This window comes from Chrysemys picta, chromosome 4, assembly GCF_011386835.1.
Source record: "Chrysemys picta bellii isolate R12L10 chromosome 4, ASM1138683v2, whole genome shotgun sequence".
Classification (NCBI taxonomy): domain Eukaryota; kingdom Metazoa; phylum Chordata; order Testudines; family Emydidae; genus Chrysemys; species Chrysemys picta.
The window spans coordinates 118,790,920-118,807,014 of record NC_088794.1 but is presented as its reverse complement, the minus strand read 5'-3'; the positions used below and the strand labels follow the sequence as shown (position 1 = coordinate 118,807,014).

General features: G+C 43.5%; 1 protein-coding gene across 2 annotated transcripts; it reads right to left on the bottom strand.

Moving 5' to 3' along the window:
* Positions 1-292: 292 nt before the first annotated feature.
* On the bottom strand, positions 293-12,081 carry LOC101951637 (cyclic GMP-AMP synthase-like). 2 transcript variants are annotated; one of them, XM_065593476.1, is made up of 8 exons: positions 11,948-12,081; positions 11,312-11,577; positions 7,992-8,252; positions 6,390-6,670; positions 4,649-4,877; positions 3,177-3,431; positions 2,111-2,210; positions 293-1,272 (listed from the first exon to the last, which is right to left on the bottom strand). In XM_065593476.1, exons 2-8 carry the CDS (start codon positions 11,484-11,486, stop codon positions 927-929), a joined length of 1,647 nt encoding a protein of 548 aa, XP_065449548.1. In that variant the 5' UTR covers positions 11,487-11,577; positions 11,948-12,081; the 3' UTR covers positions 293-926. The 2 variants fall into 2 exon arrangements, with proteins under 2 accessions (XP_065449548.1, XP_042711040.1); XM_042855106.2 differs by having other exon boundaries at positions 11,312-11,669; positions 11,948-12,079.
* Between the last annotated feature and the right edge of the window lie 4,014 nt (positions 12,082-16,095).

Here is a 16,095-nt window from a genome sequence, read left to right as displayed (position 1 = left end):
AACTGCCAAGATTTCTCACTGGTATCTCAGCCTCAAAGCCACACTGGCCAAGCAGAGGTTTGGGGTATGAGAGAGCCTGGGTATAAATATTGGGGGGACAGGATGAGCACCAATAGGAATCCTGCCCTGAGATGCCCAGGTGTAAACCTCTCACTGAGACAAAGAGAGAGAAAAAAACACAGGAAAACTGGCATGATTTGTCTTGACACTGCCACTGCCACCAACTCTGTGCATGTCAATAGCAGCCCAAATCACCCCAAGAAGGTAAAACACACAAAACATCAGCCTCTTATTGCAGAACAGTTTAAAAATCATTTATTGTCTTATCAGCAACCAGGTTCCTCGGGGGTGGGAGAGTTGTGACAATTCTCTACCTCATGATTAATTACCTGAAATAGTCTCCTATCCTTGCACTTCCAGATCGGTGAATTTAGACTTAGCACTTATCTATAAGCATTTTACACTTTCAAATTGCTGTACACATATTGTCTAACCCAGCCCACTCAACATCCTATGAGGTAGGTAGATACTGCTATCCAATGTCACAAATAGGCAAATGTGGCACAGAGGGATTAAGGAGCATTTTTCAAAAGTGGCCGTTAGGTTTGGGTGTTTTATATTTGAGCACCCAATTTGGGACTCTCTGGGTCTCATTTTCAGAGATGCTGCACACCCACAACTGCAACTGAAGTTAATGGGGAGCTGCCAGTGCTCAGCACCTATGAAAATCAGACCCCCAAATTACCATAAACTGGACACTCAAAAACTGAAACACTCAAAATCAGTGGCTTCTTTTGGAAATTGTTGCTGAAGAGCTCCAGAGTCTGGCATCTGAATCATCAAAACACAGAGAAAGAAATTCTAACTGGTTCCATAACAATCATAGCAATAGATCATGCTCACTCAAAGTCATGGCTGGGAAGAAACTATTCCTCGTGAGCTGCAAATGCTTGCAACCCATTCCCTTTCTGCTCTCGTAAGCGCTCTAGCAGGAATTTCAAATCCTTTGGAGGGAAGCTATAGAACAGGTTGCAGTTTGGAATAAAAAAATGGGGCAGGTTGGTGTTTTCCACGTGCTGAATGAAGTCATCCAGCACTCTGAGAAAACAGCAGGCAATGTCAGAAGGTTTCCAGTCCGTGTCCTCTTTCCACTGTGTCAGAGTGTGGAGAAAGGACGTCTTTGCATAGTAAGAGCACAGGTGACTTAGTTGCCTGGGATAGTCTTTCTTCAGGTCCTTAAAAAGGCTCTTCAGCAGCCGGATACAGGTTTTCCTATATATAGCAGAGGGAGAAGTAAAATATATTCATAATCATGATTATTTATCGTTGTCCCTGATTAACCACATTATAGCACCTTGCAGGGGACCTGGTGCTTTACAGAATATAGCATTGGACATTTTAAAAGTTTCTAATTGAAGATATTTCTGTTGTGCTACAGTTCAAACAGACTGGGCCAAATTCTGATCTCGGTTACACTGACCTCAGTGCTACTCAGATTCACAACAGTGTAAGTGAGAGCAGAACTTGCATCCAGTACATTACTCCTCATTCATTCTGAGGGCGAGACTGAAATACGTTTGCTGGGAAGAGACGATGCAAAAGTATGTGTAATATCCTCTCTGACTCGAGGCCCAGCTCAACTCCCATTAAAGTCAATGAGAGTCTTTCCATTTATTTTAATGGGAGTACAATCAGGCCTTGTGAGTTCTAGGTTGTATTTGGGAGAGTTTGTAGTGGAACCCTTCAATCTAAGGGTAACATTTACCCAATTTGGGAATGTAAATCACACTATGCCACCTGTATGTCCAACCAAAAAAAAGGGGGGGGGCATTTTGAATACTACATACTCAAAGTAAACAATTCAGTAACCAGCTACAGAATAATGTTTTTCAGGAAATCATTTTAAATAACAACAAGTAAACCAGAGAAAATAATACTCTGTCCATGAACAATTCATGAACAGAAAAAGAGGTAAAATTTGTAGAATAAATTGTTTGTTATGACTTATTTGCCCTGTTCCAGTCTGGATTTTGATTCCACCTGTACTAATGCAAGGGAGCAGGTGTTCTACATCCAGCTGACCTAGCCCTTGATCCCCAGACTTACATACCTGCAGCACTTGGTATGATAAGATTCACAGCAGGTTTTAGTGTTGCCATGGTTATTCAAAATCTCCTTTTCAATATGAGAGAGAGAAATTCTCCAGACCTCTGCAATGAAGAACAACATTACATAGTCATCACACTGCCAGGCTCTCCAGGTGTGAGTAGACATCAATGGCATTGCCCTAAATCTAGGTCCTCAAATTAAAGCTACTTAAATACTGAAAAGGTATTTAAGGATAATTTAAAATTATCATTGCTGTTTTCTTAAAAAACAAATGAGTGTGTGAAATACTGGGTGAAGAGAGGAGAAAGGTGTTGAAGGTTTGGCTGTATGTCCTTTTACAAATTCACAGATTCCAAAGCCAGAAGGGACCATTGTGATCATCTAGTCTAATCTGCTACATAACACAGGCCATAGAACTTTACCAAAACAATTCCGAGAGCAAATCTTTTAGAGAAAACATCCAACCTTGATTTAAAAAAAATGATCAGTGATGGAGAATCCATTACAACCCTTGGTACATTGTTCCACTGGTTAATTACCTTCACTGTTAAAAATGTATCCTTTATTTCCAGTCTGAATTTGTCTAGCTTCACCTTCCATGTTACACCTTTCTCAGCTAGACTGACGCGAGCCCATTATTAAATATTTGTTCCCCATGTAGGTACTTATGGACTCTAATCGAAACACCCCTTAGCTTTCTCTTTGTTAAGCTGAACAGATTGAACTCCTTGAGCCTGTGGCTATAAGACATGTTTTCTAATACTTTAATCATTCGCCTAGCTCTTCTCTGAACCTCTCTAATTTATCCATCGTGATATAACTCAGAGAGAGCATTTTTCTTAGCTTTGAAATAAGATCTTGGAAATATCACAGACTGAGTGGGCTCCAGACCTTATGATGGACAGCAGGACCAGGCAGGTCTCCCAGCTCCAGGGCAGATTTTGGTTCTGTAGTTTATTGAATCCCTCCCATAAGCAGAAAAGTTGTAAACTCTATCTCAATATCAGCACCATAACGGAGAAGTCTGCTGAGGTGGATAGAGTTTGTTAGGAAAGGTATTAAATTACCTTTGTCATCGTGCCCACGTGGCTGCTTGGCGACAAAATAAAATGGGTTATTCCTCAGCTTGGTTTTCTTCCCCAGCCATTTTTCAACATCCTGCCCTACCCTACATGAATCAGGCCAGGGGAGTGAGATTTCCAAAGCAGGAACAAGGTCAATAGACACGACCTCGCCACCTTTGTCATCTAGCATCACAACAGTCGTTGCTGGGCTGTTCTGTTTCTTCCTGCTTAGCTTCATTTTCCACCCTGGGGAAGGCACTGGGGAGCCAATAGGCAAACACAGAATTAGACTGTGGAGCTCAAAAACAGAGGATATCAAGCAGAACTGATTGATTTTAGAATCTCCAATTCAATATCCAGCCACCACGTCTATACAAACCCACCAAGGGATTTCTAGACTATGAAAGCCACAACTTTCCTCAGGATGATGAAGATCTGTAATATTCACAGTGTCACTTGAATAGGCCCATGCAGTGCAGTGCTTTAGTTCTCTAATCACCTCCAGAGATCTACGTTCAACTCCCGACTCATTAATGTATTTAATGCTCTTATCCGAGAGACTGTTAGAGCACATCACTATATAGAATGATAGAATTTACTTCCCTATTCCTATGCAATATTCCCCTGCTTATACATCCAAGAATCACATTAGTCCTTTTAGCCACAGCATCACACTGGGAGTTCGTTTAACTGATTATCTACCAGGATTCCTAAATCCTTTTCCGGGTCACAGCTTGCCAGGATAGAGTACTCCATCCTATACGTGTAACCTATATTCTTTGTTCCAAGGTCTATATGACCTTGCATTTGGCTTTATTAAAATGCACGTTGGTCAAGGAATCCCACCTTACAAAGTGATCGAGATTGCTCTGTATAACTGATCTGGCCTTAGCATGGTTTACTGCTCCAGCAATGTTTGTGTCATCTGGAAATTTTACAAGCAATGATTTTATATTTTCTTCCAAATAATTTATAAATAATATTGGGCCAATGACAGGTCTCTGGGGAACCCCACTAAAATGACTTTTTGGATGATGATTCCCCATTTAGAATAACTTTTTGAAATCCATCAATTAGCCAGTTTTTAATTGATTTATTATGTGCTATATTAATTTTGTATAGTGTTGAATTTTAATCAGATTATCAGGAAGTACTAAATCAAATTCTTTAAGAAGTCTAAGCATATTACATCAATACAGTTACCCTTGTCAACAAAACTGGTACTCTCATCAAAAACAATATCACATTTGCTTGACTAGACATCGGATAGTGGAATAGGTGGCTTTGCAAGTGAAGTTTACCCAGTGCATGGCTAAAGGCAGTACTTTTCCATCCCATACTTTCATACCTACTACATTCATTCACAATTTTATCTACTTAATAATATTAATGGCAGGCAAAGTTGCTTACAGCCCACATGCTGAAAAGGTTGATCAGGAATATCTGGAAACTGGCAGTCAAAGGCACTTGCTTACCTTCATAGGATGATGTGATGAACTGACTGACATGTTTCCTGAATTCCTCCAGGACTTTCACAGGCGACACGGTATTCCCATCCTCCAGCAGGAAAGGTGTGGGGAAGCTCCGGGTCTGCCTCCGCAAAGTAACTTTGTAGTAGAGCCCATTCCAGTCATCCACCTCCGTATACATACAGCTTCGAACTGGCAGAGCCAGCATCACGTCAAACTCATCTGGGTGATCAATCTATAGGAAAGGTTTCATCATTAGAGGTGGTGCAACTGAATAACTGTGCAAGCAGCAGCCTTATAGGGAGGACAGAATCCTGGCCGCTCATTTGCTGTTGTGGCAGATTGGGCTGTCCCCACTATTTCACATTAGCTTCCTGAGCTTTTCCACAGAACGTATCAGGGAAGGCTGTAGATAGTGCTGGTCAACTTATCCATAAGGAATACTGGCCTGAGGTGCAGCACCTTTCTGCTGTACCGATCATGGGGGCTGCCAGGGGCCAGTTCAGCCCCCTGCAGAATTTAGCAGCTCAACGTTAGGCTGGTTTGCAACAGCTCCCTAGGAGTTGTTTATGCCAGTAGAGACTGCCAAAGCACCATGAACTCTGGCCACATCCCCATCCACCCCTTCTACTCCAGCATATTTCTGAGATGCCCCCTTATAGGGTGGGGTGGGTGGCATAGAGATGGCTACACTGGTTCTGTACCAGCCAAAGAGTCTCTCACGCTGGGAGAATCCTCAGCTGCCCAGCTAAGGCAGCTTTAAGCCACCTATTGGTCACCAGAATGCAGGAGCTGATATTGGTGATTCAATAAGTGATTCTCCACCAAGTTAGCACTAAACCATTGCTTGAATGTGGCATGTGGGTCACCATGCTGCTAGACTTGCCATTTCAGCCCTGAACAAATGTGGTCATTAAAGGTCCGCGTCACTTTTTGCAAGAGTTAAAGACATTTGACATGATATCCTGGCCTAATCCCAATCGTGCTAATTACAACTGTAGCTCTAAAGTCTCCCTGTGCTCATGGATATAGCTTTTCTTCACTTCTACACTATTTCTATGTAATACAGTTGGGGGCAGTTAAACAGCTGCCACCTATGCCCTGTAGGAGGCTGCTCTTGGGCAGTAGATAAAGTGATTCTTCTTTGTCTGTGTGTACAGCTCTGTATATAGAGAGCTAGATCCTCAGGCTTATAAATATGAATGAAATATGAATATAAACTGACCCCAATACAGCACAAGCACTATAAAGCATCTGGACAGTGAACTGAATTCACTACTTAGGACCAGATTCTACTACTCTAACTCACCATGATAAATTACTCTAGTAGTGGTCCCATTGACTATTCACTGATCAAAGAGACTACTTGAGGCTTAAAGTGCTACTCAAAGTGAGTATGAGTATCAGATTCTTGCTCTTAGGAAACTGGATAGAAAGCTATAAGTATGGGCAAATACAGTTATATCCTTGCAATCCCTTAAAATCACCACAGTGACAGACAATATATAAAACATGCTGTGGTGAAGGTTGCTATATTAAAAATACCACAATGTTAGGCAGTATAGAAAAACCTTGGATAAATGGGCAAAGCTGAGGGCAGGATCTGGCCATATCAGCAGAAAAGTAGTGAATTACCAGACTGAATGCTAGACCTGTCTCTCCTTTGTGTTAGTCCTGCTGGATAAAATGACAGCATTGTGATCCCAATTCATGATGCTATTAGGACAGTTAGCAGAGAGTTACTCACTTTCACAAACTCATAGTAGCTGCCCGTGGTCAACTTGGTCACCTCGTTAAAGTAGGGCCTCTCTGGACACTCCTTCAGGTATCTAATGAATGGGTCAACGAACCCATTAAATATTCTAGCAGCCTTGTTTATCTCCTCTTGTTTCAGAATGAGGGCTTTTGCCCTCTTTTTTATGCGGAGAACAACATCTTGGCTTGGCATGGAAAGAGCAGCTGCTGCCATCTCTGAGCTCTCACACAGGTCAGCAGAGGTGGACCTGGAATAGAGTTGTCCAAGGTGTCCTACAAGGGAACATTTAAGAGAGGACAAAAACCAAAGGCCAAGAGACAAGATATGTTCTGGCTTTTCCAAAATGTACCCTCTCTGAGATGCTGAGAACCCTCAGCTCCCACTGCCTTGAACGGGGGTAGAGGGGACTCAGCACCTTGGAAAAGTCCCAGCACCTTGCAGGATTGAGTCCCAGATCTCTTAGGTTTAGTGTTGCTTTCACTGCACTGTAGAACAGATCAGAGTTCCAAGCAAGTTTGTAGTGCTGCCCCCTGGTCCCTAGCTAAACCAATGGCTCCTGATTATCCAATGTATTCGGGTGTCTCCCGAGCCCCTTGGATAATCATGTCCTTCTATTGTACAGACATTTGTCAATTACCACTAGAACTCCTTGGTTTTTTTTTTAAATGTTGAAGTAGATAAATAAGGATTAGGGTAATGAAATATATCATCCACACATTATCCCTTCAGTATATGCAACCTGCTGACACGGTTTAGAATTAATTTACATGATAGATGCCTTTACCTCAGCCTGAAACAAGACTGGTCTGAATGGCATTCCCTGTCAGGAGGTGCTGCACCTTGGTTACTTGAGGGGCGGGGGGGGGGGGGAGGGAGGATGTGGTTTCTTGGTAGTTGTCTTTGTTGGTGGTTGTTAAAAAATTGGAAATTTTCATAACAGGTGAAATTATGCCCCCAAATTATGATTTCTTCTTTATGAAAAGTGTAGCCTTTATGGTGTTCGGGTTTTTTGCTTTCCCCCCTCCCCTCCGCCCCAACCCCTGCTTTCCAGTGTAAAATGAATTTAAAAAGGAGGGGGAGAATAAGGGAGGGAAAGTGGGGAGCTTTGTAAATGAGAATGTTGAGTATAACTTTTCACCGGAAAAATTTGAATAAACAAAGAATCACTCCTTTTTGAAACTCGAGGAGTGAAAATAACCTGAAAATTTTCAGTGACATTTTCTTTCCAGTTTTTGACCATTTTTTATCATAAGTAGTCTCAGCTTACCACTGCCCACTATACAGAGGGGGCTTATTTTACTCCTACTTTTTCATCCTCTTTGTTTGACTCACCAATCTGCTGCATCTTGTCATAAACCTATATAGTGAGCTCTCTGGGACAAGAGCTGTCTCCTTGTTACTTGCCTGTATGGCATCTAACACAATAGGATCATGGCCCTTGATTGGGCACTCCCAGTAAGGGTAATAACAACAGGAAGGGATAACATAATCACAGCACATACAGAAAGGTTTTGCTTCACCTCCTTAGGTGAAAAAATATGAAGTGTGACTGTGTGGAGATTACTCATCCAACCAGCAATTGCCTGCACCAACCTGCAGATTCTCTCCTTCCTTGGGTAGATCCAGTCTGCTTGGGGTGTGGGCAGTGCGCAGAGAGCTGCTCTGGGGCTGATGGAGACAGAATAGCTGCCGTTTCTGAGCCTTCTATCCCCTCCTCATCCTGTGCTCCTTTGCCTCTCCCTCCTCTGGCTGTTCTCTGAGGAATCTTTCTTTCCTTCGCACATTCAGGAGCCCGGTTACTTTGCTTGCTCCGGCTTTTGGCAGGCATTGTTTCAGGCACCTCAGATGTGGCTCCTAAAGAATTTCCATGTTCTTAGCTTTAGTGTTAGTAACAAACACATGTATCGATTCTTTTGTCTTTACATAGAGAAAGTTACAAGTCATTGCAGATGCATCCCAGATTTCCCTGTGATCCTTTACGCAGTATCAAGCTAAAAGCAGATCTATTTCCTCAGTATAATGACAATAATAATTAATAAGCTTGGCTTTTCTACAAACATTAATGAATGAAGCCTAGCTAATGCCATGTGAGGCATGTAAGTAGTGGAGCAGATCTGCGATCAGCTGGGCTTTCATGTTTATCTCTATGGACACTTGGAACTTCATGGCGAAGCAGGTGTAAAACTCAGATGCTACTGCTGCAAGTGCACAGAGCCTGCAAATGTGAGCTATGGGCATGTCTCCATTACTTCAACATAAAAACCATTTAAAACATATTTAAGAAAAAACATAATAAGCCTCTAGAAGTTTAATTGTCACTAGTGAGGAGAGGAGGCACAAAAATTGGGAAAGGACTATAAATAGGGCTGGTTGAAAATTTTCCATTGAAGCTGTTTTTCAATGAAAATTGAGTGTTTTGATCAAATGAAATTTTCAACAGAAATTTCAAATTTTTGTTGAAAAACCCTAAATGGAAACATTTTCAGTTGCTGCTTTGTTGTGGTTTGGTTTGTGGAAAAATGTTCCATCGAAAGTTCTGATGATATGGTTGTTGTTTTTTTTCTTCTTTTTTTCATTTTCATCAAAAATTTCCATGGAGAAAAACAGATAAAAATAATTTTTGACCCTCTATAGTTAAAAATGCAGGACCAAAAATGGTCCAATAATAAAAAATAAATAAAAAAAAACCCATCTGGATAAAAAGATTTAAATTTGTTGGATTTATTTGAAGTGGAGAGAAAAATAAGATGGATTTCAGAGACCCAGCATGTGGTGTCTGAGCTCAAACACCTCTCATAGAGAGTCTCAATTATTAAGAGATATGAATAAAATATCTACCATTGTTGGTTCCTATCTGTATGTCCAGGGAAGTGTCTGAGGTCTGTAGAGACCCTACAGTCCCTTACTAACATGAGTAGACCTCCTAACTTCAATGGGATTTTAGTACATCCTCTCTGTAACGAACCCCTGGGGAGGTTACAGAGCTCCTTGGCCCCAGGGCAATGGCAGGGAGGGAGAGGTCCTCTGGCCCAGGGCCTGTGGCTGGGGCAGAATGCTCCTCCAGCCCTGGGGACACAGCAAGGAGACAGGGCTCCTGCTGCTGCGACCCCAAGGCCAGAGGAGTTCTCAGTCTCTTACCGCAACCCCAGGTCTGGAGGAGATCTCATCCCCTCACCACAGCAGGCAGGGCTGGAGGTGGGATCCAGGGACCACATTCACTATAGCTAGGGCTCTACCAAATTCATGGCCATGAAAAAGATGTCACGGACCTGGTCTCCCCACATGACATCTGGTCTTTTGCATGCTTTTACCCTGTACTATACAGATTTCATGGGAGGAGACCAGTGTTTCTCTAATTTGGGGTCCCGCCCAAAAGGGAGTTGCAGGGGGGATTACAAGGTTATTTTAGGGGGGTTGCAGTATTGCCACCCTTACTTCTGCGCTGCCTTCAGAGCTCGGCGGCCAGAGAGCGGCAGCTGTTGGCCAGGCGCCCAGCTCTGAAGGCAGCAGCCTATAAGTAAGGTTGGCAATACATACCATGCCATCCTTATTTCCATGCTGCTGCTGGCAGTGGCTATGCCTTCAGAGCTGGGCTCCAGGCAAGCAGCTGCCACTCTCTGAAGGAAGTGCCACCACCAGCAGCAGCACAGATGTACGGGTACGGTTGCCAGGTGTCCAGTTTATGCCTGGTTGAAAAGGGACCTTGGCAGCTCAGGTCAGCACCACTGACCAGGACATTAAAAGTCTGGTTGGTGACGCAGTGGGGCTAAGGCAGCAGCATGTCCTCGCTCTGGCTCCTACGCGTAGGGGCATACAGGGGGCTCCACACGCTGCTCCCGTCCCAAGCGCTGGCCTTCCAGGAGCTGCCAGAGGTAAGCACCACTGAGAGCCTGCACCCCTGACCCTCTCCTGTGCCCCAGCCTTGATCCTCCTCCTGCCCTATGAACCCCTCGGTCCCAGCCCAGAGCACCCTCATGCACCCCAAGCCCCTCATCCCCAGCACCACCTCAGAGCCCACATCCCCAGCCAGAGCCCTCACCCCCTCCTGCACCCCAATCCCCTGCACCAGCCCGGTGAAAATGAGTGGGTGAGTGAGTGAGGGCGGGGAGAGGGAGGGGGGATGGAAGTGAGCAGTAGTGAGGCCTTTGAGAAGAGGCGGGGCCTCAGAGGAGGGGAGTGGCCTCAGAGGAGGGGTGGGGCAAGGGTGTTCGGTTTTGTGCGAGTAGAAAGTTGGCAACCCTAAGTAAGGGTAGCAGTACTACAACCCCTCCTACAATAACCTTGTGACCCCCCCCAACTCCTTTTTGGGTCAGGACCCCTACAATTACAACACTGTGAAATTTCAGATTTAAATAACTGAAATCATGAAATTTACTATTTTAAAAATCCTATGACTGTGAAATTGACCAAAATGGACCGTGAATTTGGTAGGGTCCTAACTATAGCCCAAGCCTATTCTGCAGGCCATTATAGTGAGGGTCTGCTGTACTTGCATGGGTAAGAGTTTGCAGGAACCCATAGTAACAACAGCTAGAAAATCCAAATCTTTGTAGTAATAATATGGCCTTGAATTATTGTCTCTGTCTAGTACAGAACATACGGGAGGGAAGAAAAGACATTGTCACATCATTGATCCCCAACTGCTGCAGCTGTCTCCCCTCATCGGGCTGTGCCCACCCATCCACCACACTCTCCCCCAATATCCTGATCTGAGGACAGCCTGAGAGAGAGGACACAAGAAACTGAACTATTAAGTGGCACTATTACCTAAAACTCCAGGTGGGGATAAGATGATCATGACATAGATAGCTAGGCTTTATTTGCTGCCTTAAAGAAAGGAAAATATATGAAGCCTGCAGCATTTCTAAATGAGCTTTAACAACAAGCATCCAGATGAAATGAGATGCACTAACCTCCAGATTCATCTGTTGGTTTTGCAGAACCAGCCCTGCTCAGCTGTAGACAAGTCTTTGAGGGCTGCTGTGAGCACTCTGAGTCTTGATTACTTGGAGCCTCTGGTGCCCTCAACTTGCTTCCAGATGTGGTGACTGCAAATTCTGCTGCTTGTGACACAGACTGAGCATCCATAACTCCTGGGCTTTCTGTCCCTTCATCAGCCTTTGAGTTTCTGCCTCTACTCTCCCCAGCTTTTCTCTGAGGAACTTCTCCCTGCTTGGTTCTTGCAGAAGGAATTGGTTTAGACATTTTAAGTGTGGTCCCCAAAAGTTTTCAAATAACTTCTCCAGCGTTAATTCTGATTGCAGCTTTTTCCTTGGATAAAATACATTCCATGATTATTACTCCTTTTAAAAAGCAAATCTCAGTTCCAGACACACCATGGTGTCTCTTGCTTTCCCCACAATTCCCCCTACACACGCACACACACACACACACACACCCTCCCTATGTGTTCCCTTCAGGAGGTTTTTTTCTCTTGTCTCCCTATACTCTCCATGTTCCCTTGAGGGTGAGAGCAGCAAGGAATAAAACGTTTGTGACAAACCATTTATACCCATTCACACTACCCACCCTGCATGCCTCATCGTTACCTTCTGGTCAGTGCTTTTGGAAAATAGCTGTGTCTGGAACTGAAGAGTCTCGCAGACTCAGGTATCTGCTTTTTTCTTCCTTGAAGTGATATTATGTCTACAGTTTACAGCATAAAGACACAGTATCTTTCCACTTCCCTCCCTCTCACGCCATCTCTCCAGGCCACACCCCCAAGCTAATGCCATTTCCCAGATCTTTCATGAGGCTTGAGTAAGAAACGAAAGTGCCCAGGGATATTTACTTGGCACAGAGTTGTAGGAAGAAGAAGCAGGAGGCTGCTGTGATATCATATCGGTTGAGCTAGGCTTGGTCTCCTGTATGTAGAAAATGGGGATGAAAATATCTCTCAGGATGTTGAGGATTAATTGGTTAATGCATTATGTATGCAACACTTTGGCAATGTAAAGCACTATTAAGTGCTAAGTTGTTTATTATGATCATCATCATCATCTCCCTCATCCATGATGCTATGGCTGCAGAAGTGGCTGTGGAACGATGTCTCAAATTTGTAAAATCTCTCTCTATCTCCATTTATATCATGCTGATCACCAAGGGGTCTGAGCACCCCAGATCAAATCCCAACTGCAAAATGAAATATGTGAAAGAAAAATGTTTTCCTATCTCAGGTCTACGTCTGAAGGGCCCAATACTGTGTGGTGCAGAGTACCTTCAAGTCTCCTCATATTGTGATATTACCCAGTCCCCCCAATTTAAGATGGCTGCCCATTAAGTCAGCTGTAATTAATTTGCACTAGGCATGTGACACTGACATGTGACAGTAGGCAACCAATCTGGCAGCATCACATCATCCCCTGAACATACAAGTCATTTTAATTAATCTTGATGCTTATGTGTGGGGGTTTGATGGGGAGGTTTGCTGGTGACGAGGGACTCTATGAAGGGATTTGTCATTGCTTTCATATTCCCCCACAAATATATAATAACTGAAATATACTGTAATGTAACAGCCTTTTAATGAAAGAATTTTAGTTGTGTTTGGTATATTTTATACTACATCTTTATAAGATGTATAAGATCATCAGCCTCATGTCCCATTGTCCTGCAGTAGCTCAAGAGCATGGGTGCCATCCTCAGGGCAGACTGTTAGGAACAGCATACAAACTCCAAACTGGTTGTGAGGTCTATATTTAGATTTCACCAACCGAGTATTAAGTGTCATTTCCTCAGGCACTATAACAGCCTAACCATGGAGGCACAGACAGTTGCTTTGGATACTCTGATCTATCTTGTCACTTAGGCAAGCTTGCCTTTGTGGTAGACGGTCCCTTACAGCATGAATCACAGTAATATTCAGTTTACTCCCCATCCCAAAGGACCAGTCACTTACCCCAGGTCAATTGCACCTTAGATCTCACACCAGAGACAACGCTTGTCGACAATCCTATAATAAAGTATCTAAAGATTCATTAAAAAGGAAACAAGAGAGTTATTTACAAGGTCAAAGCAGGAAAACATACATACGCACAAATGAGTTAATCTTAAATTTCAAGAAGTAATAGGAGCTTCTATAATAAGCAAGATCTATATGTCCTTTAGGGCTAACCCAGGTTAAATACAGGGGATCTCTTGTTTATGCCTAGAAAACATACCTTCAAGAGTACAAGCAGCAAAGAGATACAGTTCTCCTTGTTTGGGGTTTTTATCTCTTGCCCCCCTTCTACTTTGAGTTAACAAACTCAGCTGATGGGAGGAATTTGCTTGCGCATCTCTTCAAGGATGGGGGAGAGCAATCAGCAGTCCTTTTTGATGTTCCACAATAGTTCATCTGGTGTCAATGGGCCTTCCTTGTGGGGTAGGACATAACATCTTCTGTTGGAGGCCAGCATTTCACACTAAGTAATGTCTCTCTCCTGTCTAGTGATTTACTATTTACAGGGGCTTACAATGCAGATGCTCAAATATTACCTTACAATGTGGGATACAGATGTTATAAGTTAAATTAATACAGGTAGCAACATACACATGTTCCATAAAGTCTAAACACTAAATATATTTTTATAACTCTAATATCTGTTTTAACAATGCTAGCATACAGCCAAACAAGGCTGATTCCAGCCATGTGTTTGCTAGTATTCAAGCAAGACATGGGGATCTTGGCATCAGCTCGCACTTGGTTTCCCAGCATCACACCTAGAAAACAAGGACAAGCACTGCAGAAATTAACAGTTTGTGCCCTCGAATCCAATCGTGCTTGCCACAGAAATAGCTCTGAGACACTAAGGCATTCTGTGCTATTCTCCTTCCAGTCCTAAACTGTTACATAATGTTGTAGTGTGTTGTTAAATAGCCCTGGAACACACTGCTACTGTCTTGTTACCACTGTGGGCAAGGCTCGCTCCAGACCATGGTCCCAGAGGGGATTGTATTACTTTTTATGCGGCAGTTTCCAGTCAAAGTGTCATCCCCTCGCTCTCATATTTCCTTTCTGTTGTACAACCAGTTTACCCATTACTGTCTTCACATCTAATCCAGCCAAGGACCGGGACACCTCCTGCGACATAGGGCAGAATGGAAACCTGCCGTCTCCCTCTCCACAAAATCCCATCTTTGCCATAGGTTGGGAGGCAAAGGAAAGTAGCTTCCAATTTTCTGCTTAAAAACACAAACAAACATGAATTCAGTGCTTGTGAAATTATCCAGGTTCAGAGACCTGGTGAGCAGTGACTCTAGAACAGGTGCAGCCCAGGCAGCAGCCCAGAAAGCCACAGCCACACCACTTCAGTCTGGGCAGCATGGAGGTGACCCAAAAGATATGTTTTTTCTCCCCTTTCTGTGCTGTGATGTATGTGTTCAGACTCTAGATGCTGCCTCTTCCCTCCATGGATCTGTACATCAGAGGCTAGAGATTTCCTGCAAAGAACGAAAAGAAGTAAACCTGTCCCTTGACTTGCATTAGAAAATTTTCCTGGGAAGCAGCCTGTGTAACCTCCATGAATTAAACACAACAACGATACCAGGCCTTTGACACTGGTTGGGGATTAATGACCAAGTGGAAAGACGATGGCTTGAGGCAAAGCTGAGGAATCATTAAGTCCAGCCCTCCATTTGCTCTCTAGGAAGTTTTTCTGTGCCAAGCAATTGCTATTGCTGTTATAGGCCTTCCTTTAAAAAATTAAAGAGAAAATAAACATTATAGTGCAAGTATTGTCTCCCACAGTGCCAGTGCTACTCCCCAGAGATGTGTGCAACTTTGAAAAGTGCTGCTCCTGCTGTCACAGTGCAGGGCCTTTGAAATCTATGTCAGCACAGGCCCTTAGGAACTGATGCCTAGAATTTCTTGTGCTTTATATAAATTGAGACACACCCATAACTTGGCTAACACTGGCACCCTCCTTCAGAAATGCTTGCGCAATGTACACCCAAACAAAGCAGCTTTTGTTTTGGTTGAAACGGTTCACTGCAGGCACCGGACACTTGCCCACCACCCAAAGGCATGGACTTCTACACCTCCTTTCTCCTCCAAAACACAATACTCCTGGAGTCTAGAGAGACTGTGTCTTGGCCCTCAGGGTAGGTCTCCTGAAAACACCTTTGTGTCTGTGTTGTTTGTTAAAATGAACATTAACATTTGGAGTTGCATACAGCCAGAACAAGATGTATGCACGCATATACTTAGCAATACTACTGCTCAACAGACCAGGGCAAGAACAGGAGGTAGCAGACTAAAAGGAAGGCAGCAAATGCTTTCAAAATACTAAATGGAGTCAAAGGGCCTGATTTTGATCTCACATCAGCTTTTCACTGGTGTAACTATGGACAGCTATTGCTGGTTTACACCAATGTACGTGAGGGAAAATCAGGGCTTCACACATTTGTGCTCTGCACTTTTATGACTGGACTATTTTTGTAGCTCTCCTTTAATCCTTCAAATCTGTCTCCCTCCCCACCCCACTAGACTATTTTCTTTCTGTTTCTCAGCACCCCCACCAAGGGCCCAGGGCCCTACCTTTCAGCGCCACTCTTCATAACCATTTCCCTGAAAAATTTATAGATTGTGAGCTGTTTAAACTGGAGATTGTCTCTTCCTGTGTTTGTACGAGAGGGACCTCAATCCCGTTCAGGATTTATTGCTACCACAAATAAATAATAATAATCCCTAAATTATACACATACAGAACGAGGATGG

Bases quoted from the DNA above. Each gene is read 5' to 3' on its own strand.
- LOC101951637 (XM_042855106.2), bottom strand. From the start codon at position 11,603: ATGTCTAAACCAATTCCTTCTGCAAGAACCAAGCAGGGAGAAGTTCCT. The intron at 8,253-11,311 runs GTTAGTGCATCT...GAAATTCTTTAG, and splicing joins ACCAACAGATGAATCTGGAG to GAGCCACATCTGAGGTGCCT. The intron at 3,432-4,648 runs GTAAGCAAGTGC...TTGGCTCCCCAG, and splicing joins CATCACATCATCCTATGAAG to TGCCTTCCCCAGGGTGGAAA.